This window comes from Helicoverpa armigera, chromosome 22 (genome assembly GCF_030705265.1).
Source record: "Helicoverpa armigera isolate CAAS_96S chromosome 22, ASM3070526v1, whole genome shotgun sequence".
Taxonomy (NCBI): domain Eukaryota; kingdom Metazoa; phylum Arthropoda; class Insecta; order Lepidoptera; family Noctuidae; genus Helicoverpa; species Helicoverpa armigera.
This window is the reverse complement of record NC_087141.1, coordinates 5,020,809-5,047,747: the sequence shown is the minus strand read 5'-3', so window position 1 is coordinate 5,047,747 and position 26,939 is coordinate 5,020,809. Positions and strand designations below refer to the sequence as shown.

General features: G+C 36.9%; 3 protein-coding genes across 4 annotated transcripts in view; 1 reads left to right on the top strand and 2 right to left on the bottom strand.

The window, feature by feature from the left end:
• LOC110377036 (protein I'm not dead yet) overlaps positions 1 to 2,560 on the bottom strand; it is a 30,815-nt gene extending 28,255 nt beyond the window's left edge. The window contains exon 1 of the mRNA XM_064040448.1: positions 2,418 to 2,560. The gene's annotated coding sequence lies outside the window, so the exon portion shown is untranslated. The remainder of the gene's footprint in view (positions 1 to 2,417) is intronic.
• The window catches only part of Pig-s (Phosphatidylinositol glycan anchor biosynthesis class S), a 39,522-nt gene extending 16,274 nt beyond the window's left edge, over positions 1 to 23,248 (top strand). The window contains exons 1-11 of one of the 2 annotated variants that reach the window (XM_064040454.1): positions 2,600 to 2,742; positions 16,408 to 16,498; positions 17,733 to 17,872; positions 18,416 to 18,628; positions 19,356 to 19,553; positions 19,972 to 20,072; positions 20,388 to 20,565; positions 21,046 to 21,224; positions 21,558 to 21,699; positions 22,015 to 22,219; positions 23,067 to 23,248. In XM_064040454.1, the coding sequence (XP_063896524.1) occupies positions 2,736 to 2,742; positions 16,408 to 16,498; positions 17,733 to 17,872; positions 18,416 to 18,628; positions 19,356 to 19,553; positions 19,972 to 20,072; positions 20,388 to 20,565; positions 21,046 to 21,224; positions 21,558 to 21,699; positions 22,015 to 22,219; positions 23,067 to 23,181 (1,569 nt within the window). In that variant the 5' untranslated portion in view covers positions 2,600 to 2,735 and the 3' untranslated portion in view covers positions 23,182 to 23,248. Of the gene's footprint in view, positions 1 to 2,599; positions 2,743 to 16,407; positions 16,499 to 17,732; positions 17,873 to 18,415; positions 18,629 to 19,355; positions 19,554 to 19,971; positions 20,073 to 20,387; positions 20,566 to 21,045; positions 21,225 to 21,557; positions 21,700 to 22,014; positions 22,220 to 23,066 lie in introns of those variants that run through there. The other variant, XM_064040453.1, reaches the window with a different exon arrangement.
• Positions 23,249 to 23,491: 243 nt separating this feature from the next.
• Positions 23,492 to 26,650, bottom strand: LOC110377050 (uncharacterized). The gene is made up of 2 exons (XM_021335737.3): positions 26,180 to 26,650; positions 23,492 to 25,070 (listed from the first exon to the last, which is right to left on the bottom strand). The coding sequence occupies exons 1-2, from the start codon at positions 26,586 to 26,588 to the stop codon at positions 24,433 to 24,435; spliced, it is 1,047 nt and encodes a 348-aa protein (XP_021191412.3). The 5' UTR covers positions 26,589 to 26,650; the 3' UTR covers positions 23,492 to 24,432.
• Between the last annotated feature and the right edge of the window lie 289 nt (positions 26,651 to 26,939).

Sequence of the window (26,939 nt, the reverse complement as noted above, 5' to 3'; positions counted from 1 at the left end):
ATCTACCGTTATAGCGTTCTCCTCTTAAGGCAGAGCAAATATTTATCTTAAGAGATAATTCTTTCTGCTTTACAATCCTCACGCTTTTCTGCTTAGATATAGATACAATCCTTGTGTATGAAGATAAACTTAGTATATATGGCGATAAGACTATGTTTCATGATAATCTTTGAATTAATATTCCAATGTCATTTTGACACACCTCCTTTCGTCACCTATCGAACTTCCGCTTGCGTCACAAATAGCAATTTTACAAATTACACTCGTAACACCGTCCGTAAAATATTATTTTTAAAAGCATTTTCTTGCAGAAATCTGATTCTAAATTCTATATTTCGCACTCAGTCGATGTTTTCAATAAATGCGTATTATTTGTTCAGATGATATCGAGTTGGAAGGTAAAATAGGGCATCCAGTCATTGTCTGCTTATTGGGTCAACGTATGTCATCAGTCTAAACACCTCTATTATTCTTCTTTGTTAAATCTTGGCAAATAAAACTAACAATTGTAACGCAGTTATCAGGCAACCTTGGTTCTGGTGGTGTAAAAAAGTCGTAAACTTACTACAATTTAGATTACAATTTAACTCTATTTGGTTACTAAATAACTTACTTTTTGCGAAATCTGGATCATTTACATAGAATTTGAGAGTATGTGCATTGTGCGTGTTTCGGTAGATAAGGAAGTACATAAGTAATTGTAAATTGAAGAAGCAGGTGTCATCTGCAACTTCGTCGTTACAAACGAGTTTCTCTAATAACGTGTTAATATCCACTGCACACATTCGATATGATCTCCGAACACGAAATGACGAAACATAAAGTAAAAACGTTCTGAATTGCAATTCTACGTCAACATTAAATTTATATTACGGCTCAAAAATAGAGCTCCTTCGGAAATTTCATACTTCTATTTCTAAAAATCTGTGATATACTAGGTGTAGTTGATTTTGAAAATATTACGTTCAGGTTTATTTATTTGCTGAAGATTTTGCAGCTTCCTGCCCATGTTTACTTGCTTTGCTTGAGAAATCCTGACCTAGTTCCGCTTTATTTGTGTATCCGAGTGTTGTGTACACAAGTGCCGAAAATCTTCGGGCTTCTTCCAAACTTAGATCGTTATTTTGGGATACTTGCATTCCCAAAAGGATTGGAAAGATTTGAGTTCCTTGTTATTATAGACAATAAAGGAAAAACTGAGATCGGTGATAGTAGAGAGATAATCATCAGTTTCATAGAAATAAATACTACTTGTAACTTGTGGATTTGATCAGATAAGATTTTTTAGGTTATCGATTTGAAAAAGTGCAATACCAGATAACGGAATGACATTGAATGAGTTGGTGAAAAAATTGAACTCGAAAATGATGAATAGGTTCGAAGCTACGAAAGATTTGTGATTAAAGCACTCTCTGACACCCACGCTGTGTCAAAGAGCAATAAAGTTCTCTATTAAAATATGCTGCAGATATAATAAACGAATGATAATATTGTCAGTTATAAAGTTTTCTAGCTAGATTAATTGCGATTACTTGATAAACAGACTATTGACGTGTAAATACACAGCTTCAGTCGCAATAAGGATAATATTATGAGGTACAATGTCAGGGCCTTCGTTATAATACACATGTAACATTAAATTACTACATTTACTGGAATAAATAATGCTAGAAATTTAATGAAATTTAAGTTTCTAGTATGCAAGTGTTATGATTGATGAAAATGTTTCAGGAATTCTTTTCTAGTCACATAGAGAAAATTTTGGAGATCTCGGGATTGGGTCCTCTAGCTCCCCTAAAAATTGCCTCCTCTTGTTTACAATTAGTAAAATATAATAATTTTATTCCAATGCCATAAAGTATTATGTATTAAAATATTCCACCCATTTAAATAAAGTTTAGAATTATTTATCTAGTTTTTACGTGTTTGCCTGTTGAATATTAAACAGTTGATGACGTGAATTTTAACAAAAAAAATGTCGAAGTCACGATTGATTGTATGTAAAGTGATTTTAACAATAAACACTGTTTTGTTTTCCTCTGAAAAGCAATTAGCTTTCGTTAGCCAGTAGCAGTTATTGGCAGATTTTTCTTGTCGTCATTTAATTCATTGTATCGTCTAGCCATAATGAAATCATCTTAATTGAAGAATATTGTGGTTTTATTGCTATTTTGCTGTTTATAGCTCGTTTTATTATTTCCATCAAAATCCTCCACTGTGTTGCAATTCCTGTTGTTTCTTCATATTATAATTATGTATGATATGTATAATATTAGGGTTATTATCAGTGGGTATTTGAATTGAGTGTAGTCTTTGCAGTAAAAATGTTGATGGAAATAAGTTTTCATTAACATATAATGCATATGTTTCCAAAACTCAAACAGCATTTTAAAAATATTAAAGAAATTCAGTCTCACCGATATGAAATGGAAATCCTCTGTATCCTCACGGATTGGGCACCAGACGATGCAGACGGAAATAACACCACACGTATATTTGATTATTATTAAAAGTTTTCACAGTACGATATATTGAGTCGCGTTATTACGACGCAGAGCCGTGCATCCCCTTCGGACGGCGGGCACACACTGGCCCGAGGCTTGGATCGACTGAACGTCGGACTCTACCGCGCTTTTTTGCTTCCACAGTGGTCCGCGTCTGGCAAAGCGAACGCGTCGCATTCAGCCTATATATTTTTAATTTCAATCAGGAGTTTGTGAACCTTCCACGTGACAATGGCAGGTCAGTATAAACAATTTTGCTAGTACGTTATCATTTCACTGTCTTCAGGTCAAAGTTTCGAGTAGTAGGTACATAAGCTTGGCGATACCTGTCTGGCTTTGCGTCAAGCTAATGACAGTTGCCTGATGATTTGTTACTATCGTAAATGCACCTGTCTTCGTTCGTGTAAGGTGTACTATGTAATTATGGAACAAGTCTTGTATGAAATGTCTGTATTTGAGTTGAGGACTCATCTTTTCTTGGCAACAAATTACTAACATTAATGGTTTTCGAAACGTGCGGCAAGTCATGATTAGACCTTATATTAAATCGTCAACATTAAACATGAATTCCTTTTTCTGATAACATTTCCTGTAGGTTATCCTGTTCAAACAAAATTAAATAACTGAACAAACCCAAACGCGTAATCAGAATTCAGGAAAATATTTCCAGTATACAGCTAAAAAGCTATTGTATTTACTCAAGGCTAAATAAATAGCAAAAGCTACCGTAATATTAGCTAAAGTAAACGATTGTTACTGGATTGATTGAAAGAGTTACAGCCTTCTTAGAATAGAAGGACCAAGTAGAAAATGCGGTTGGGATATAGAGTGTTAAGTCCTACCCACGGAACAAATTTTCATTTCCTTCCTACCACTCACTCCTAGTACATAGGTAGCACGAAAAAGTCATAAGATAAGAGTATTAATGTAGTCCACTAAATCCATGGGTTTTGGGGATAATAGTGTCCCTAAAAAACCATAAGACTGCACATAAATGATCTATCGTTTTAAATACAGAAGCCTGTGCAGACACTAAAAAAATAGCAATGGTGACATAATCAAGAACATAATTGCGTCCTAACATGTTTTCTTGTGTTTGTTTCACAACTGGTTTTCTATAAACAGGTCCTATATAAACACAATAATACGAAGAGCTTTATATAGAGTATATTAAATGTTGTTTTTTTATATATTGTTCAAAAACAGTAGCTATTAAATACCATCGCCAAACGCTCACAGATTACCAAACTACTTTATCAGTGCCTAGTATGAACTGGACAAAACTTGCTTGGCTTCCATGGGCTGTTGTGCGAAATTATCACATAATGTTACAGGGTCAAGGAGAGGTTTGTGGTGATATTCAAATTAGATAATACGGTTAGCTATCAATTAATGGAAATTTTGTGCTCTTTATTTGTCCTCAAATGGCGCAGTTTATCAATGGGACCTGTATTTATAAACGCTAAACTCTGTAACTGAAATTCGTGACCTCAAAAAGAAATTCTAGTAGATTCCATTTTAATTTCTTTATTTTTTTACTATAAAGCGTTTTTGCACATCTATTAAGAAGTGAAAAAGGTTGAGGGCGTTAAGCAGTTTAGATATAAAAGTGGCGTAGAAATTATACTGCTTAGCATCTAATCGAAGGAATTAGAGTGCGACGCCCCACAAAGAGAGTTAAAATGTACGGCTTTCGTAACCCCCACTTGAAATTATACATAGTCAGAATGCTTGGATGCAAATCTATTTCATGGGTTCTTCTTGACTGTTAATGTGATCAAGAAGGTAGTTGATGAGTTTAGACAAATATATATACTTACCTAGTGATATTCGGATGCTTTGGTACGGGAAGCAGATATGTCTGTCATATTTGCAACTGAACATACATATTTCGTCGATAAGGATTTGGGCAATTAGTGTTTCAAATGCGAAAAAAGTTGTTCAAAACAACAGCACAAAAAAAGAAAATCACGCGAATTTATCAATGCTATTGACACGAAAATAGTCTACTAGCCTAACCTTCGAGCTCTTCCCGGTTTTCTATGAAAAACATTGGTTAAATATATCTCTTGCGCACCGTTATACAATCGTTTGATACACATGACGCGAAAAAAATACGTCGCAACTTGCGTGAAACGGAATTTCCTTATGATTGTGAAGATGTGGCCTTGTCATTGTGTGTGGCCTTGCCTACAAATATGTTATGTCTGAATTTTTCAAGGATAGATGTTATTTTTCATTAGGCAGACAAGTACTTGTGTTGTGGTGAGACAAATGGCCCATGTGTTTTTTGGAATCGTATCCAGGTGGCTGAGTTGTGGCGCATTAGCAATAGTTGTTTTGTATGTCTAGATTCTAGATGTAGCTCTAGTGCAGTCTTAATGTTTTTTCCAAGTTCTAAGTCTTTATAAAAAACGTCATGAGTAACACGAGCTGCGGTGTGGTGCGCCACGTGGACAGAATTTCTATCCTAAGAACCCGCTGTGTTTCTGGGACGTGAAATTTCCTAATGCAAAAATAAACTTAACATAAGTTTTGGGAAGGTTCATCTCTTGATTAGGCTGGGTCTCTTCAAATTGAATAACATCATATTTCTCATTGCATGGTTTGCACCTGACCTGCACTGCACCTATTATCAGAGATTTATTTCAGTTTTTCAGGCTCAAGAGGTAGTCTGTTTTCATTCAATGCCAGATCGGAATAGAAAAGTATACAGAGATATTTTTATATCTTTGCTTATACAAATACGTCATGCTACAAACATCTGTTTGTGCAGGTGTTAAACGGCAACTAATCCTTGCCGTTTTGTTGCAATTCCATTTATATAAGACAGTGGTTAAGATAAATTACAAATATACATATATAAAAAATTACGGGTCTTTTTATGACTGGAGTTTAAAAAATTGCATTAAAAACCAACTAAAATGACCAGTTAGTTGCTTATCTGCATACGACTTTCCTTTGACAGAAATTGAAAGCGCACGCGCGGTTTGTGACTGCAAGAAAAACTTCCCTTATTCTATATGCAAGAAAAACATTTCCTACCACCAAAAAATCCTATTCCGAACTCAACCAAGGAGGTTTTCACCAGGAAATTCCATAATGTATGGCCATAAACCACAACCCTTTTACTCATTCCTAAAAATACTATCAGCAAACACATTACGCTGAATACAGGCAGAGGCAAAGGTCGCTTGCGCTTGTTTTGCTGACGTAATAGCAACCACACCCACTATAGCGAGGCGACCGCGAATCGAGTGGTTGGCCAACCGGGGGCTTGGCCGTACTATCACTTGCATTTGCTGATTTTGCACGTAGGTTGGTGACGGTGGGGGCGAGTGAACGTGGTTTTTGAGTTCGCCGTTTGCTGGTAGTTTAGTGACGCATTGGATTAATTGTTTCAAAGAATCTGTTTTTTAAAAGGTCTCAATACACAGGCTAGCTTCGTATGTTGCCTATATAATCCAAACCAAAGCTATAATACCTACTTTTCGTCTTCACTTTTGTCAGATAGATTCGTCTTGCACAAGATTCAGACGAGAGATCGTTCAAGTCTAGAGATATGGGTCTTACTACAGATTACTTAATGGTCTTACGGTCATAGATATAACGTCGATTACAAAATACATATTTTGTCCAGCAACGCATTTTTTTTTTAAATTATTATTATATTTAAAAATCATCAAATGACCCCTCTTGCTGTGGGTTAGCAGCGGTGAGGGAGTGTCAGACTCTTACTGACTAAAAACCGTCTTGTTCCGTCGTAGGCATGCACATACACATTGTGTGGCTAGTAGTAAAAATTCTAGAACTGAAAAGAATATTGCGTGTGTGTGCGTATGTAGATATTACGTCACGTTTTACAGCTCGTGTTTCGGAATTTGAAATTCAAATTAGGAATTGTTTTTCGGTTTCAGGGTTGTTGGTCCAATCTATCAGCTTTTACAGTTATTTATTACTTATGTTCTTCAGTTTCTATCTTGTATGGGGTGTAGGTCGAATACACTTCCAACTATTCAGGATTATCATACTGGCCCGTTTTTTTCTTTGCATTTGGAAATGTTCATGTTTCAATCTCGTCTTACTCTGGGTTCTCTGTGGGACAACTAGCCTTACGAATAAGCAACGTCGTATATGATGCTCTTGAAGTGCAATTTGTGGTGCAGACAGGCATAAAACATTACATCAATCAAACATTAAATCAAACTGTTATAGTGCAATACAAAGAATAGTATGTCAATAAATAGTAAGCTGAATAGATAATATTACTTACTTCATATACAAATAAACCGTCCAAATTAAAGTTCGTCCTATATAATACATGGCATTAATTTCGTAGCAATGTTTATTAATTATGCAATTAACACCAAACGGCTTATATACTTGAAGGCAACTATATACATATTATATTCGTTATTTGACGTCATCTCAATACGCATATCAAGGAAAATAAGTTTTTCAAAAACAACTACTAAGTGGCTTAGTAAATACATAGTTAGGAACAGAATAAACATCAACTAAGACTTAGTCAATAGATAGAAACAAAGTAAACATGATTGTCATAACAGATTAAGTAATAGAAATATTAGTTACAAAACAGGAGGAAATTAAGAGAAAATAGAAAGATTAAGACTGGACATATTTCATTCAAAATACCAACTCAATATAGGAACTGGAGTCTTAGAAGAGTAACTGAATGACTGACTTGAAGACAAAGAAATAAAATGTTGACCTAAAGACCTGATATGGCACGTAAGCGAAGTAGGAATTCTGGAAATTCCCACGAGAGTTTTCATTAAGGAAAATAAAATCTTAATCAGCAAATGAATGCAGAAATGCAAAGCTCTTAAGCGAGCTTTAACTTACAATATATTTGAACTATTCTCCCCTAACAAGGCTTCAGGTTAGAGATGAAGCATTTACACCAATCGTCATGTACCTACTTCAACTATTTTTAAACTGTCCAATAAAACATGTCAGACATATTAATATAACAATGATACTTCGTTAGTACAAACTGCAATAAATTGACCAGTAAAAGTGTAGACTTATAAAATCTTAATAATGTCAATTGGGAACGTTCACCGAGTCATTTGACATTGAAACGCGCGCCCTCTCGCGGAATACTCAATAGAATAGTCTCAGAGACTTCCTGAATTTTAATTCGTATGGTCTCATATCAATATATCAACGATTCAACCTTGACCGGTGCTAATAAAACTGCGATCGTCGCATGCGCACTTTAACGTGCAGATATTTTTTATCGAAGCTTCATTTTGGAGATCATGGTCACTTATGTCATATGTCGTAATGATGTTATCTGCGATGGGAATTAATTTCAAACAAGTGTATCAATTTGCTCGTTTGATGTGGTTGTGAGATAAACATGTGTTTAATTAAGCTTCCTATTCAATCAACAGCTCTTAAGATACACCCCTGTTTAGAGGTGAACATGACAATATATAGTACAGTTTACCTACTAGTAATCCTGCTTACCTCAAATGGTAAAACTTGCATTGATTACTTCGATCAATGATCTGAAAATGTTTATCCAGCGACAGCATTTTCCTTTTAGCATACATACTTAGGAACATTAACCTCCAGTTTTTACATTTTACAAGTAAAATTAGTTACAATACAGTCAGATCCATTAAGGATAGTCCACTCTCAAGTGTAACATAGGATACCTCGTCTACTATTTGCGAAATCACTGTCAACAACTATGTTGAAGGCAGGTGAGTTTATGCATTAGTTAATAGTATTCTTTATGTTCCCACATCATTACTCGTATCTTTATGGCTTAGCAAGCATTTATTTACTTAGATCACACATGCACATGATATGCACAGTCTGCATACATAACGTTATTTAATCCTTTTCTCATGCTGAGTGTCGAGTTGTGGTCGAGTGATCTTCATCTTTCTTCACGAACATGACGGAACATGATGGCTGATTCATGATCTTAAGATATTAAATCAGCATATTTTGTATAGTTTTAAAAGCGAGGAAACGAAGAGCATAATATTCTTAGTATGTTTTGTCAAACATTTCATAACTCGTGGCTGAGTAACAGTTGCACGAGTACCTACATATTATCGTGATCGGTCCCTGGATGGTAGATCGTGATGAGTTTGTCCGTGTGGCTCCTGATGGTCAGAAGCCAAAACGTCTGGCAGGCAATAAATTAAACCAAAGAGTATCGGATACCCTGAGCAATTTATGTGTAACACTGGTACTCAGCTGCATCCAGTTACTCTGGCTGGAAGCTAATCCCTACTTATTTGGTAAAAGGCTAGGATTTCGTAAATTCATACAGCAAATATCGGGCTGTGAATTCTGACTTCACAGGCTAATTCATAAAACAAAATATTTCTATGATCTGCATACAAATATTAAATGTTTATTATAGCCAAAATTTATATGCACATTTGATTTATGTTTGCAAATAGTGTGGCAGCTTTTATTTGTAGAAGAAAAAAAAATATGACGATGGAAGAAAATCAAGACGCCATTGACGCAAGTATTTTCCTGAGCTGCTTATGCAATAGGCACGAGATCTCTCGGACTTTGAACATCAACATTGTAAGGACGCACAAGGTTAGGCTAACTTTTGCCATAGTATTTTTAGTTGGAAAGGCAGTCACAAATTGGTTTTATTTTCGGAATCATTGAAAAGAGTCCTACTTTCAACTCCTAACTACGCAAATGTTTATATGGATGCGTGTTTGTTACGCTTTAACGCATGCATTTATGGGCTGGCCATGGGCTGGAAGTAGTTTCCTCCAGACCCGGGCGGAAGTCTTATAAAACCTCGTCAAAAGGTGTCTGTAGATTTATATCTTAATTGCAACTCCATGTATCTAGTGCAATTGAATATGAGTGATTTGACTTTGCAGGACCCGTCATAACATGGTTCAATGAACTAAACACCTTTCATAAATTTATATCTTATTGCAAACTACGTCCGGACATTATGGTACAGGACCATTGTTATTATTATTAGTCATTATTTCTGTATTAGGCGTTGCATTGTGCTCTATAAGGCCTTGGATCTTCGTCCTAATGAGAGGAGCTTCTATCAAATTATCTTCTGATCCCATTAAACGTTCAAACCTACAATCAACGATGCAATTTGAAGTAATATCATTAAAATACATATGCACATAAAGCCAGTAATTTCCTTCGTGCAGTAGGTCAAGCTTGCCAATAATTCTAGGCTATTACGCTAGGTCGGAGACATAGCAATCATTCATAGTGTTCTTGTGACAAGTTTAGAGATAATTGACGCATAGGTTCTAACCGCAAGACCTCGTTTGTCAGGATCTAGTATCTGAACAAAGAACGGTTAGTTAAAACCTACACATCAGGTGCGTAATGAATGATTATAATTTTCTTGCAAGAGTTTATCATTAGGATGTTTCTTGTCGATAGCAGAAGCTACATTAGTGGTCCTGACAATAACTGCAGTATACCAAATTATCCTTGGTTATGACACGTAAGTGTAATGAAAGGCCTGATATTCCTGAAATTTTTCATTCTTGAAACACAAGAATGAAATCCGAGGATATGTTTATAGAAACTGTTATTATAGCACAAACAGTGATACACATGTTTAACTTTAGTCTGTAACATAAGATTGATGGGCTTGAGTCATATTGTCATGCCTTTGTCGCAAAGTCATCCTGACCATATAAACAAGACTCACAAAGGTGAAAATATTCGCTCCCAATATTTACAAACTTGCGTAAAGTAAACTTAAGCTAGAGGACAATCCCCCAGAGGGACCCACCAGGGCCAAGGAGAGGGCGAAAGAGTTACCGCGGCCCTGGTAGGTACATCAAGGGCTTAAGAAGGCACATGATGGGTTTTAGTCAGTAAGAGTCTGACACTGCCTCACGCTGCTTACCCATAGTGGGAGGGGACATTTGATGATTTCCCATCAAAAAAAGCTAGAGACAAAGCTATGGAAAAACCTCTTTTCTTCTTAGAGTTAAAAGCAATAAAACCAACACAGACAGACAAAGCTTAAAACGAAATAGTCAGTCCAATAAAGTTTATCGTAATGACGTCAGCAAAATGCTTTATGTGCATCGCAGGCAGAAATAAAGCTGACGAGTTCCATGCTTAGAATATATCTTCAAATATTTTTATGAAGGTGAAAAGTGTTGTTTGCGTCAGTGGCTGTTGCGTTCCTTGTGGTTTCCATTACCTATCACTATTTAGGTTTAGTCATCTGACCACAGATTACTAAATAGTTTCTAATCTGACTGACATCTGTTGGTCTACATGCCTAAATTTCTGCAACGATTTTGGTTGAACATTTGGTTCATTTTAAGTCCCATAATCTCAGTCATATTGTCTCTTAATCATGATAGTAAAAGCTGAATTACACGCACGTCTTGTTCTGTTTAAGTATCTCCAGTCAAGACTATTATGACGCATCCAGGCTCCACGAAACCTCGGCTCAAGGGCATTCCACTCGGCTCTTCAATTGCTATATGGGATTCAGTACGAATCTCATCTACAATAAAGATGTCTGTCTCGTTTCTAAACAGTTATGGTGCAGTGGTTTTACGATATTGCCGTGCAGTTTCAGCTGCAATAAAATATATTGTGCTTGATTTGTATCAGCCACTTTAAGTATATTGTTTTATACCTACTACCTACCATTAAAGACACTCCGCTGATTGCCATTCATAGAATAAGGAATAGATTTTTTTACAAAACGTATACCGCAGTGCCAGTATCTGGCTGTATCCATAACCAGATATAACTAGTTTACTTTAACTTTTTTCATACTAACCAGCCATGCATTGCTTGTTACATAGCACTAAAAAGTAGTGTCAACATCTGACATCACCCCAGTCTGCGAAAATAGTTCAGGATTTTGTTACTACGAAAAACCTAATGAAACCATGTAATGTGGAATCACTTTACGTTTTGGAACTAAACAAACATTGCGTCCATTACATTGCGTACATTAGAGGTACATTATTATGAGCAGAAATACAGATAGACAATATATGTAGAATATTGGTATGAAATATCCTCATTTTCTTATTATCTTCTGAGGATACGTTTAACAATTAGATTACTTGGTTCAATGTTATATCTATTATAGATCATAGTAAAACAACTTATCATACTTACATAATTTAGACTGATTGGTCAATAACTGACCAAAAAACTGCATCTTTTGTCATGCAGAGGAAGTGGTGTTTACTTTCATTTAAACACAATGAAACAGCCAAGTCAACAAAGCTACATGAAACATAAATTACTAAAATAATTTGGGCTCTCCCAATACACGCGGTGACAAAGCCTAAACAAATGTTTTCTCTGCATTACAATTTAAGACAGTTTGACATGTGATATGATTAAAATTACCTACAACCGTGTATGTGGATGACACTGCACTGTTATCAGATAAAACTATATAATAAAATATTATATGCCATCCACGGACCAAGAGTGATGGCCCAATTCTTGTTTATTTGTTTTCTCATTATTTCGTATATCTATCCGAAAACGTGTTGGTTTAGCTCGGTAAACACAATGACATGTAGGTAAACTGAATGTCTTGATAGTCTTAATGCTTCATTAAATATTTTGTTATTTGCATTTGTAAGTATAAATTGGATTATAGTTTCTTAGTTTCACATGAAATGGCTTCAGGTATTCTGTGATTTTGGATATCCTTAATACCAACTTTTTCTGGTTCAAATCAGACGAATAAGTTAGCATTTGAATGCTAAATTATTTTATTTTTGCGCTGAACTCTCATGAGAACAATAATAAGGAAATATATTAGATATGGTCATGTTAATAAGTATCTGACGGATATTTGGTCATGAAATTAGCTCTTGTAAAATATATTCGCAGATCCTCATGAAAATCTTCCCCTTTGTCCTAACTTGATTAGTGCGGTTCGGTTACTATTGCTTAAGTTCTTATTTAATGTATCCCAAAACATACATGACATAATATCTATGGAATAGACAGGTGTAAATTAACAATCTTAATTAAGAGCCAAATATTGCGTAAAATTCAGAGGTCATCGTACTTTTAGCAACCACGTGATTTTCATGTGTGAACTTTTCACGTTCAGCTAATCTTGCGTCTGGGTCGGGATTTAAAAACACAGAGGCGTCATAAACACTTAATTCTTTTTTCCTTATCGATGTTAGCAAATATTTTACAATGGCTTAGCCGTTATGACAAAACCATTAGCAAAAACAGTACCTAAATCATTTTGCAAAATACTTTACATACTTTTATAGAGATCTCATTTCGTGCAAACTTTTTTGACAGGTAAGGGCCGTTACCAATGACAGACCTTTTTTCAACATAAATAATTTGGGATATTGTCTTGTACGTGACTAAAATAATGCGTCAACTACCAAAACATAAAACTTGATTGATCACACACAATGTGTATTTAGGATGTTGTGCATTTACCCGTTTCAGGTAAAAGATTCATATTAATGTCGTGCTACCAGACACGTAGACTTCCTTTCAATGCTTATTATGACCTTGCATCCTAAAATTACCCAAGTCACTGATATAGCGGATGACAAATCATACACAACACTAGCCGTTTTCCTGCGGTTTCACCCGCGTCCCATCGGGACTTCTGCCTGTATCTGAATAAAATATAGCCTATGTTACTGAGGGAGGAAGAGTGTAGTTTTCTAACAGTGAAATATTTTTTTTTACCGGTCTGTAGTGTCGGAACTTTTAGGGTACAAACAAAAATTTCCTCTTTATATATTAGTAGATTTCGTATAATATTGTCCTTATGTGTTGCCATATGTCTTAATGCTAATTAGTATTGCTATGTAATAGATAGAGCTAACCCTACTTATATTTAGGTCACACTAGTGATCTAGAATACTAGATCGCAATGACCTGTTTGTAGCGTGTCTACTTGTGCTGTTTTATTTATGTAGCATTAATGTCGTATGTTGCATTGTTTCGATTTATTATGCAATTTTAGTGCAACTTATCTGTCTTGGCGATTGACGACTCGTTGTAATGAATTGTTGCTTACTTATATCATTTTAGACATTTACTATCTATTTACTTTTATCTTAAGAGCAAAAAAAATGTAATAGCTCAGGAATTCGTGTGTCGTGAATTTTTCACTTTTTAGTCAGAAGTCGTTTATGCAATAATAAACGACTTGCTACCGCTAGAATAAATATGTACTTGTTAAAAACTTAGGAAAAGTACTACTTTTATATAGGTACCTAACTCAAAATGAGCAATGTCAGTTGACTTGTGTTATTCCTGTAAATGCAATTAAATGTTTATATTAATTAATGATCTAATTGTCGTGGAATTTTGAGTCAAACTCTGGTTCTCGTGTATAATTGCACGTAGTCTTTTTGCGTGTCCTGAAATGTTGGATTTCCAGCAAATTACATCATCTCTTTTGTTAAATGTACTAAGTGTAGTGTACCTCTCTTATAAAATTCTAATATTTATGAGCATGCATAGGAACTCATTTTTTTTCTTGTACATCAAACGTGTGTTTCGTTCCAAAAATCAATATCGCCATATCGTGACATTAAGATTTAGAGAGATCTACAATATGTATTGCTTATTCTATCAGTGAATATCGCACAATTTGCAAAAAAAAATCGCAGCGTGATGATGATGTAATTTATCTCGGAATATCAATAGTAACTCTTAACTAAAGCAAGAAAGCAACCCATGTAGCAAAAGTTTTTACAAACATCTAAATTCAGCGCTCAAAGATATTTTATTTCATTTCAATTTGTGGGCGTGGCACATCAATAGGTCCAATATAACCTGGTCTATCATCCCGTATGCTGTACATCATTCCAGGGTCAGTTCCCCTGGTCTTTGACGTCAGAACAATGGTGACGGTATCAATAACCGAGGTCAGGTGTTAAACAGGAGAATGAGTGCTAATTGAGGGCAATTTAACACCAACTTTTAATAGATGCGCACGCGTCACTATTTGCGTCGTAGTATTTTGATTTTTATTGTGAGTGCGTTTCACCTTGATGATGAAATATAGCTGTCATAGGAGAGTTCAAGATTACTCTCTGCTACTGGATAGTTCTATAGCCTATCTAAATGGAACAAATTCTTTCTTTAGAGAAAACACATGTTTTCCTTGCCACAGATAATTTGAGAAATCTAACAACTTCCTAAAACATTTATTTTTTAAATTATATGTATACAGGCTCGCGTTTGACGACTATTTCACTTGATATTAGTCATATAATCATCACCAAAATCAGGTAACCAATAAATTAGGTATTTTTTAATAACTAACTCGCTTGCATATCCATCGCTTGAAGTAATAAGAAATTTAAAATATTATTCTAAATCATGAGAACTAGTTAGCAAGCTATTCTCCGGTAGTAGGTAACCACAAGGCTTGAAGAAAAATACTGCCATTTTTCATACCCCTGTGACAAGCGAGACTAAAGACCTAGCTACTTACCAAGGCTGTTCGGACATTATCGTCTTATTAGGTGTAAAACATCAATTTCTAAATATAGTCTGAACTAAGAGATCGCTAAAATAATTTTATGGAATATTTTTATTGTTACACGTGTGTCTGTGTCTAGGATCTTGAGACCAAAGTACAATTCGTGCCAATTAACTTTGTATATCTAAAATCTTTTGAACTGTATCCTTGCCATGGAGACAAAATGACCAGATCCACATTTGTTTGATAATCAGATGACAGATCTTGTAAAAAGTCTAACCTCCCCACTCAGAGACATTTAATGATTACTTAAGTCACTCCTTAGTGGCGGAATGTCGTACAAATCCTTCACTAAGGAATGGCTTAAGTAACCATTAAATGTCTCTGAGTGGGGAGGTAATATCCTGATGTGGGTAAACTGTGCACAGCAGGTTTCGTTCTGTATATGCTAAATGGTTCTTGGTTGCATATTACCTTACTCATCTCGTCTTACATCACGTTCAAACATTAAATAAACAAACAAATGTACACAATTACATATAGAGCAAAATGTGAATTTATATATTTGTTCGTCGTGATGAATAAGAAGAGGGTGAGTGTCAGTATGACGAGTGACAGAGAGGAATGTAAGCGAAAGACAAACGCCGACCCGAAATGAAATTGTGAAAAGGACAGGAATAAGAGGTTCGTGGTGAAATTGCTAAGCAGATTGACATGAAGGTTCCGAGCCTGGGTCACATCCTTTTGTGTACATGCTAAATGGTGCCTTCAATCTTAGATCCTAAAGGCTCTTTGGTATTTTGCGAAGCATTTGCCAAAGATTAAAGCCGGAATATTCTAGTTCCCTAGTAGGCATGTGCGTTCGTGTTGTATTTCATAAGTCATTGTTAGGCGTATGCCATTGTCTTCACATCGCAACAATGCAAGCGCCTACCAAATGTTTAGGAACCCTTAAAATAACACGCTTCCTCATCTCCAAAGGTACAGTTCGAAGATTTGTCTTAAAATTTGTAAACATTAATTAAAATTTGTTATCAAATCAAATGAAAATACCTTTATTATCAGGCTACATTGGGCCATGCATAGCATATACCTTTAAGACTAACATACATAAACATAATTTGTTATATGTAGGTACATGCATATATGTATAAACTTAAATGTTAGTATCACTTCACTATTGCACTATGTCACTGTGCGTTCCAATGGGACTTGCCCGCGAAAGCGAGGGACCACCGCGTCCTGTGGCCAGAAGTTTTCATCCGACATGATATATTTTTGCTTTTCTAATTTAATGAAGAGTAAAATGGTACATGCGTAGTGCATAATATTTTCTACATGTCTGATAGTGGACTTATTCCCACGCTGTGCTAGCAAATAGAGCAAAATAAACAAAGTCTTATCTCCTATGACAGTAATTATGATGTTTGTTTACAGAGTCGAACAGGATGTGGGCGAGCGCCTCCTTCGTGGGTGTCCTCATCATCATCGGCCTGCCGCTCTGGTGGAAGACCACGGAAGTCTACAGGTGGGTCTTAAAACCTGAGAAAACGCTGGTATTATGACTCGATTGACCACTGAACGTGTAAGTATCTCTTAGTAAATTAAACAAAGTGAAGGCAAAACATACCTACGAACTAATAACAATTTAGAAACGAAATAATCTATCAAGATGTTCATATATTTTAGGAATTCCTCCTTATAACAAGTATATATTTGGATTACCTAGGAATCAATTTGACGTTAACGTTTGTCAGTAAGAGGTGTAGTACTACAGACGAAGGAATGCTATAAAGTCTTTTAATATTAAACGCAAAGCGTTCCTTCCTCGATCTCTGCGATCACAATGATTCTACAGTAGGTACCAAAGGTTTTCTAGGTTTAGTCCTTTGTTTGTTTTGTATAAAAGCTCTCATAGAATAAATAGACTTCAGATCATTTTATTACGACATTTATCTTAAGGTTCAATAGGTTGATGCATAAATGTATCCCGTGTAAACCAATAAATACGCTGACTTCTCAATCGCGCCTTCATATAACGCCCCACGTGTAAGCTATATTAATGCACATTCCTACAACTTGGTTATCTCAATTAGATAACTGAGGCTATATTAATAAACTAAGTCTAATGACCAGATTAAAAAGATTAGCAGAATATGACATTTAATTGCCCCTGCCAGGGCTTCACCTAGGACAGATACTGAGTTATTGATACAACCGAAATTTTACGACTTAGTGATTCCTTACGTTATCGCACCAATTGCTCTATGACCCCCGATAACCTCTCGATACCATTGAATATTTGTACATATTTATTTACATTTTGATAAGTTTTTATGCACTTATTTTATGGCATCGACCTTCGATGTCTTTCGTTTTACGGCTTTTTTTCTGTAAACTTTGTCAAAAGTACTGAAAAAAAGAGATAACATGGTTGATTTAAGTGATTTTCTTGAAAGCACGGATTCAATTTCAAACCTATGTCAAGACTCAATCAAATACAATTAGCTATGTTTATTTACTAAATAGATAGTGTGAAGGATAGAGTAAGGTGGCGTCATCTTGTCTGAGAATTAACTTCGATTGAAATAAAATGTATTTAATGCGAAAGTACATATCAATCTGTCATTTTCACGCCAAAACCACAACCTTTTGGAGCCTGACAGAGGCTACTTTTTACCCGGTTTCCAGAAGCGGTTCTACCAGGATGCGGGTGAGACTGCTGAAACTGCTTAATATATGTAACTCCATTTTCGTTCCAGGGTATCACTGCCATATGACAAGATCAGCTCTTTCGACACTCTCTCGCACTCCATAACGACTGAACTGACGGTGTTGGCCAACGATGAAGCCACGGCGGCCGAGATCGTCGGTCTTATTGAGAACGAGTTCAAAGATTCAGGTAAGATTTGCGGGAATTAAGATAAAAAAAGCTCATCATTTGTTCAAAGTAGGCTGAAAATCAGCACTTTTCAAAACGCTGGGAAGAAGAAGTGGTGGAACGAACTCCCCAACAACACAATTCTGTCTATATGGTTTGAAGAACCGTGAAGAAAATGGTTAGAAGTATGATGATATTTTTACCAGTTTCCGTCAGTTCTTTCACCCTCGCCCCTTTCCTTGCAATTTACTCCGCACATTCCGATAGTTAAATCTAGAATTTTTCAAATTGGTTCAGAAGTTCTTGGAATTTGCACTTACAAAGAAACATACTGTCCATATATCAGTCAATATTTATACTAGTGCATTTGTTGAATAAGATAACCTTTGCCCAAAAGTATTTTGGACTGATTGAATATCTGATCGTCGAAAAAATATAGGCTACTCAAGGAAGCCAAATTCATGACAATCACTCTTTGGTATGGTGAACCTATAGAACACATAAAAAAATTACCTTAATCAATAACCAATCATGGTCTTACATTTTCTTCTTTCTTCTCTTCAGATGTCATCAAACTGAAGATATCAAAGCAAGTGATATCACAGCAACTGCATTCAACCCTGAACTCCGTGGCTGATGAGCACGAAGCCGTGGAAGAGGTGGCAGCAGTCTTCGACCTGGACCAGCATAACAGCTTCTATGTGGTGCAGAGGAAGCCGCTGTACCAGGACACCTGGCTCGCTGGAGAGAGGATCATGTTCTTTAGAGATGCTAAAGGTATGTACATAGCTGAAGACGGGTATGATGAAATACGTCATTTACTTAAGCAGTTGTCGTAATCAGTTTGCGAAGTCTTCATAACTTCAAAGTATTAAGTTTTTGCAACTGACATGAAAAGGCAAATTCATATGTTTTTGTTTTCATATAGGCCTTTGCAAACTCCGAATTCAAAGCTTCTCTTAGGTCGCACTAGAACTAGATGCACAGTTCCAAAAAGTTTAGTCTCGTGGAGAATAAACGGAAACTCTATTAACGTTAGTCTGAATGTTTTTATGTTTTTTGATCCCTTTGCCACAAATATAAATGGCGCAATGGCAACGCCGCGCTGCATAATTATGTCTATGTGGCGCATATGCAGATGTTACGGCACAACGAAACACATTGGAGGCCGCTAGCGCTTTTTTGATTGACATATTGCGTTCTAGAACATTTGGTAGATTTTAATGACTCCGTTTCTCACCAAATTAATATTATTGTATGTGTCCAGACGTTTTTATTGCGTTCTAAATGTTTTTTGTCAAAACCAGATGCAGCTGTAGACTGAATATCTATGTTTTCAAAAATTATCATCATCTGCTGAGCCTTTTCCCAATTAGTTATATTAGGATCGGCTTTCAATTTCACCAACCTGTCTATTTTTCAGCAACTACATTGGCAACATTCTGCTTCTTACCAAATAACAGCAGCAAAAAATGATAACTTATGCTAAAGTTCACCATTACAGCCTCCCGAACCGTAGTACAAGCCCTGAAACGCGTAGTCTACCAGACTTCAGTGCTAGAGGGTGCTAAGTCAGAGACAGCTGACGTGGCCCGTCAGACGAGGTTCCCGCCCGGTGGGGGGTATCATATTGTGCTGTCCGTGGTGCATCCGCGACCTGATGCCTTGAAGGTCGAGCTTGATGCTGGAGAGGCGGTGGAAGGTAGGTTCTTTTGGTTCTTGAAATTTTTGGAACATGTAAAAATGTGGTTATATACACTAGTTGGTCAATAATAGTAATAATTAAATATCTATGTTCTGAGTACCTGCCCACATAAATACTTAAAACTTTACATAAATAATGAGCCGTGTTTAGTTATCGGCACGAATCTTGAGCTCTGACCTACATCTGCGCAGAAGTGATTTATGAGCAAAGAACCAATCCCGAGTGACGGCTATGACTCGATGCACTGCGGGCCAATCACCGCTTTAGCCCGCCCCCGCGCCTCAATTCATACCACAAAAGGGACCCAATAAATTACTTCTGCGCAGGTGAAGGTCAGAGCTCAAGATTCGTGCCGATAGCTATAGTTAGTATTCCTATGATGTCAGTAATTTTAACCCGATTTTTAATATCCCAGATTACATCGGATCATTTGTGGATGAATTGAGCGTGCTGCACAACTTTACTCTCAAGTCGCAGTGGCTGCATCTCCTAGACTTCGACTTCCAAGCCAAACAGGTATCATATCTTTCAATTCTCTTAGATATAATGGAAGTTGTTTTGTGAAAATGTTATCTCCTTGTCTCTCGACACAGTCTGAAAACTTTCACTGCTATACAAAGGCCTCCCGTAAGCAGGGGGGATCTGCCCATACCTACCGCATTGTGTCATATTTTATTTAGACTTCAGATGTGCTATTTTCCATCTCTAATAATCCAACAAATAATAAGGCCATAATTATCCCACTTGGTACTGTGTGGTGGTTATACCGCCACCAGTTTGCTGCCAGAGCCTCGCCCATTTCAAACCATAACTGGCACTGACTATTTCCAGGTAAAAGATACAAGCGAATGGGGCCGCCACTTCGCCGTTCGCCAGGATCGGCTGCACCTACTCCTCACCAAGCTGGAGGAACGAACTGCCACGCACGTGTCCGAGCTAGCGACCGTCAACCTGGCGCTATATGCCGTGCCCTGCCACACCGCGCCGCTCGTCATATACGATAGTGCCGGTCAGTTGTCACATGTTACTGTCTTACTCTCTTACAGCCTTTTTTTATCGTCTCAATGCTGGAGACAAGCCTCCTCTCACACGGAGAAGGATTGAGCATTAATCACCACGCTTGCTCAATGCGAGTTGCTGATTTCAGACTTAATAGTCTAGGTTTCCTCAAGATGTTTTCCTTTACAAAGATATACTTAGAATGTGTATGTTACTGTCTTATTGTACATAGAAGAAAAGAAGCTCGTATACTTCTTCATGGCAAGCCAACTTTAACAAACTGTACTTTAGCTGAATTCAAATAATGACAGACAGTCTATAAGACAGTCAGTCTTTAAGACAGTCCTAAATAAATATTGTCTCCCAGTCCTGGTTCTGTAAATATTTCATCACAGAACCTGAAAAGACATTCGTTCCTCACCCAATTTGCCTTTACCCCAAAAAGTGACCTTACCTACCAATTTACCATTTCCAATTATGTCCTCAACAGATCAGAAAGTCCAGTCTCACGTGCAAGCATTCATGTCTCCGAAGTGGGGCGGCGTGGTGCTGGGCGGGCCGGGCGCCGCCGACTGCCGCGACGCCAGTCCCGCGTGGAGGCCCAACGTGAGGGTCGTCATGGGCACCTTCATATCACAGCTCCGGAAACTGCTTGGGATTACTGATGCGGTGAGTTTTGTCGATCGAGTGTACCTCTAAAAGAAGTGAGGTGGCACGGTGCTCAGTCGTACCCTCGTACTTAACATATGGGTCCTTATGTTTTTTGAGGACACTGCTTGTACGATGCTTAATGCGGTACGTAGCTTTGGAGTAACATGAAAACTAATGAAAAGTCATTCATACTTATTAAAGTACCAGTGGTGGTACTGGTTCAAACTGCTTTTCAGGCATAACAATTGTGACACCCGAACCCTGTGCTTTCATGCGATCAGGCATTTTTGCAAAGTCTGAAGTGCATATTCTTTCGGTTTATACTTATTTATTCTGATTACTTCGTTACAGGAGCACATAGAGGGCGGTCACTTGGAGCCGCTGCGGTCGGTGACTCCTCGCCGCTGGGAGATCGACAACCTGCTCCGCATCAGAACCCTGGAGCAGCTCACCTCTGCCGAGAGGACTCTGCAGTCATTAGCGCAACTACTAGGTAAACTTTACCTACTGTATTTAATTTTTCAATAACTTTTGCATAGGTGTTTCAAAACTAAACTACTCTTATGGCGCTAGGTCCGTAGGTGGACCACCCATTGCATGTGATATATTATCCCTTAAAAACAAGTTATTATATCATCCTTTAATCGGTTCCAAGAGATTTCGCAAACTTGAGCGTTTTTTTCTTTTAAGTTAAGGAAAAGAACTTATATAGCTTTCAGGGAAGAAATACATAATAATGCTCAAAATGTGATCAAATTCTTTGGTTGACAATCCATACAAACTTACCACCTCCTTTGTCTATTCCCAGGTGAAATATCAAACATCGTCATCAACGACGAAGTAGGAGCTTCCATCAATTCTGCAGTGGAGAGCATTGAGTTTGCCAGCGAGCTGATGCAGAAGGGACTGCTGGTAGACGCCTACAAGGAGTCGCAGAGTGCCTTCCTAGCTGCAGAAACTGCGTTCATGGAGCCTAGTCTGTTAGCTTTACTGTACTTCCCGGATGATCAGAAGTGAGTACACAGACACTATATTAATGTCATCAAATCTTTAGGCCTTAGCAGGATGCAGCTGAATACCAGTGTTTTACACGGAGCGATTGTCCGTCAGACCTCCCCAACTCAGTTACCCCACCAATACGTCTCGATAATGCTACTGCTCCACCTGCGTCTTAACGCGTTAAATTTTGGCATTACGCAGATGTGGCCAACGTTTTAATGGCATTTTATACTAATGGCATTATTAATAGCATTAAACGTTAAGCGATAACTCGGGTGTCGGTTTTTTGGACACATCAAAGGGTTTTAGTGCGTAGCTTAGAGCGCTAAGTGATGTTGGCTACATTAATGCCATCTCATTGCACGCATGCAAGGACGAGTGTAGATACTTTGTTTAAGTTGTAACTGCATTTTACGAGCACGATAATGGAATGGTCAAATGAGAAAGCTTTAGTTTTTAGAATTATTTTGTGTGTCTGAGTTTAATCTCTTTAATGTATGTTAACGCGTTACTTCATGAGGGATTAACTCTTTGCGTAAGTGTAGCCAACACGCATTTTTAATGCAATAAGTAACGTGTAGTTGGCCATTGACATTAACGTTAACGCTAACGCAGGTGGAGCAGGAGCATAAGACTAAACTTGTTGTCACATTTTCTGATTTCTGACAACAGGTAACGACTGCCAAAGATATCCAAATGACAGTTAGGATCCACCAATGAGGAAACGAGGAGAGAATCGTTATGACAAGATGGTCACCTATCTAGGACCGACCGCTGTTGCTGGCCTGCGGTCCATAAATTTTGTGTGATAAGTCTGGCTCTTATCGTTATAATAATTAATTTCTTTTATTTTCTTTACAGGTACGCTATCTACATTCCATTGTTCCTGCCGATCATGTTCCCAGTGGTGCTGTCTCTGAAGAATTTGTTGCTTTGGTTCCGAGGCAAGCCTATCCACAAGACGAAGCAGGACTGAACAATCAGTATTAATTAGTTTATTATGATAATTATTTAATACTCTGAATAAATAATTTAACTGAAAATCTGTTTTTTTTTTCTGATATTTGCTAACTGTTAGTCGGAAGGAAGTTTGGATTAGTTGTTATTGATCAATATTTCTGAATTTCTGAGAAGAAACTCTTTATGGTGCCAATAAAAAAGTCTGAAGACTTGGATTGAAACGATTCACCTGGCTTGTCTCTCTTTATAAAGCAAAACATATATTTTGTGTCAATTCAGAAAGTCGACGAATATATATTTTTTTACAAAAATAAATAAAACAACAGTTTTGCTTCAATTATAATAATGTATTAGTATTAATACTTGAGGTACTTAATCAGAGTCTGAATCCGATCAAAACATTACTTACTAACTATATTACGATATCATCATTGTGCAGAAAATACATTGTGTGTTGCTCAATTATAATTTAAATCTAATTTTACGTCTATGTACTGAAAACCGACTTTTGCAACAGCATTTGTAGCGAAATAAGTAGGTACATCATGGAACACAAAGTGAATGGAAAACAGGACTAAAATAAATTATGTTGTTTGGCTGGTAGTAAACAGTAGCAAGATTAGTATGATAACTTTTCTATGAACCTCTGGGTGCTTTGCCGATAGCAATTAGTCCGTCTCAGTACATTTAAGTTAAACTTAATGACTATTGAAGTGAACTTGAAATGTAAACGATTGTTGATATGTGGTCACTTCCCTTTTTAACAGCCATTTTACAGATCCGTCTCATCGCATACAAATTAAACTCAATAATAGTAAAAAGTAGAAAATAAAACCATTTTAGAGCTGAATTCGCTCGTAGAAAGCTTCGTTTTTATACGCAATTCTTCGTTACTTGGTATGGCCAGAAAACCGTACCGAAAAACTCTGTTGCAATGAGTGACATTCCAAAATATAACACAAAATGTTATCTGAATTAAGTATTGTGATCCCTGTGAAAAAATTCAGCTTCAATATATCTATAACTTCTGTAAACTTTCTATTTTCTGGTTTTGTAGAGATAGTCATTATTATATGTAAATTATTGAACACCCTATATATTAAATACAATTACGCACTTTGATTATGTACCGACCTCATCGATTGAACATTGCAGATGAGTAAATAATTGTCTGCAATAATGAAGAAAGCGGTCGATTCTAATCGGTACACATCCCACATTCATTTATCTACTAACGAAGGACAATTCACACGATTATCTAAAGACATTAGGATTCATTCCAATCGGTTTCAGTGATCATGGCAACGTTTTCACCCTTGCCAGGTAAATATTCGAACTCCCACAGGGAATTGGCCAACACTAGAGTTTCGCCTTCTGAAAGCTCAAAATTCAAGGTGTAGCAGTCATCCTCGCAGGGAGCACGCGGTCTCAACTGTATAAATGTCTTGCCTTTTAGCTGAGACATAATGATCAACCCAACGTCTAGCTCCAGATACTTATATCTATGTGTATCGTAGTTCTTAGAAAGTAATAACCAGTTAAAATGGGAAGGAGGGATATGAGGAGACAGAAAATAGGGTCTAGGAGCGAGGATCCTAAAGGATTTGACCGCCCGAATGTCACAATTTTGGAAGTGGACAAACCAACTGGGTATGTCAGTATTTGTGATTCTAGAAACGATCTCTTCTAAGTCCATAGGCTGACGACCTATTCTAATGTTTGTAAGGATCCTACAAGGGACCGAGTCGCGGAGTCGGTCATCGTCGCTGATCAGGCCAGTTAGGTTGAGTTCATCGCGTGAGGACCAGTCGTAGTGAGCATCCTCGACGATAACCGGCGCCCCGCGAAGGAGGTGGTGGTTGAATACTTCGTTGTACGAGGTGTCAGACAAGCGCGCAATGTTTTCTGGAAAAATCACAACATCATTCTTAGGAGGGAATACCTAAATGAGATTTTGGGGAATAGGCTTACCTAAAACCTACACATAATGGGGAATACGCTTACCTAAAACCTACACATATTGGAACCTACATGTCATCCATTACATCACACGATTGAATGAAATCGAATAAATTGGATTTAAGGAAATTTTTTAAATATAATTTTGGACACACCTGCACCCCAAAAAATTCTAATTTATATGGAAATTGGTTACGTTCGACGTTGGTGACAAAAATGTAGTCGCATCTGTTACAATTTACAATCCTAAATTAATCAAGATATTTGGAGATTTCATACTAATATTAGTTATCGTTTTGAGAAGATATCAGCCGATTTTGGCAGAAGAAGTTATGGATAATATTCTTCGTATGATTGTATTTTATGGGTGTGGTATTACTTTAATAAATAACTTTGTCAACAAAAATATAATAAACCAAAACAAATGTAGTAAAAAACGGTGTTTTGGCTAAATTCTAATATTTATTTTAGAAGGATATCCATATTTTGACGAGCTACAACTACCCTACTATGAAATTAATTTGCTTTTGTGCACAATAGCCGTTTTAGATTCATAGACAAGTTATTAGTTAAAGCTGTAAGTACAGTATTTGTGCACAAGAACATTACAAAAAGTGTCCTTTTACGTGAAATCCTCAGCACCACGATTATATCCTTTTCAATACATTCCGAACTTAATATTAATTAAAGCATTAAAAATATCACTCACTACATGTGCGTTAGTAATTAAAAACTAAAATAAGAGTCGCTAGATACTGCTAGTGCCGCTACGAATGCACATCCAAGACTTTTTCAAGAATCTTTTTGCCATCATCCTAGCCATCTGAGGAAAAGAAAAATATCTTTAAACACAAGCGAACGCTCATTATTAATTTCTGAAGGCATTTACGCTTGTTACAGTATTTAGCTAGCTTTTGGACAACTTGCCTATTTACCAAACTGCATACGTGTACACTGTGTCCCTAAAATGGAAACGCAAGAATCACGTTGTTGATGCAAGCGTAATTACCATGGTTATTGAATAAATAATTGTTCTAAAACTACAAAATACTTACTGACTGCCTCACAGGCTATGCAATCCGTCGCTGATGCTCCTCCGTCTACATTAGGAGGTTCCGCGGGTCTCGCAATCATACACTTGTTGTGGTACAGTGGTGTCCAGTCCCAAACAGGCAGCAGTTTGATAAGGACAATCCTGGCCACTGCAGATGCATGCCATTTGAAAGTATCCGTCTGGCTGACAGTGTATCCAATCGCCATCCCCATAATCAAAACCAGGACCACCCTTGTCCATCTCTTGATTGTAGCTTTTCTGACGGCATTAGTCAAAGGACGACAAATTATATCCATTTCTTCATCGCTCATGCCAGCTTCTTTACAATATTCGTAAAAAGAACGCACTTCAGAGTTAATTAACTCAAATTTTTCGCGTTGAGACATTTTTACCCCGTTTTTGAGACTCATCTTGATGACCTAGTCCCGCGGCGATCAATAATAAACTCGACGGTTTTATTGATAGGAATGAAAATTCGCGCGCGCGCGGAATGCTCCATTAGTTTTTAAATGTTGCAGTACTGTTCCTCAAGAAGTCAATGACACAGCAACATTTAACTCGACTACATAGCAAATACTAAACATTGAAAAATTATTCGATTTATTTAATTATTTATGTAGCATCATACATTTATCTTTACAACAATATCAATTATGATTATTTGCTTGTTATTAAATGGTTTTGGAAACTCTCCATGCATAAGTTACTAAAATGAAAAACCCATTCAAAATTAGTCAATCGATACAATTTTTACTTAAAAA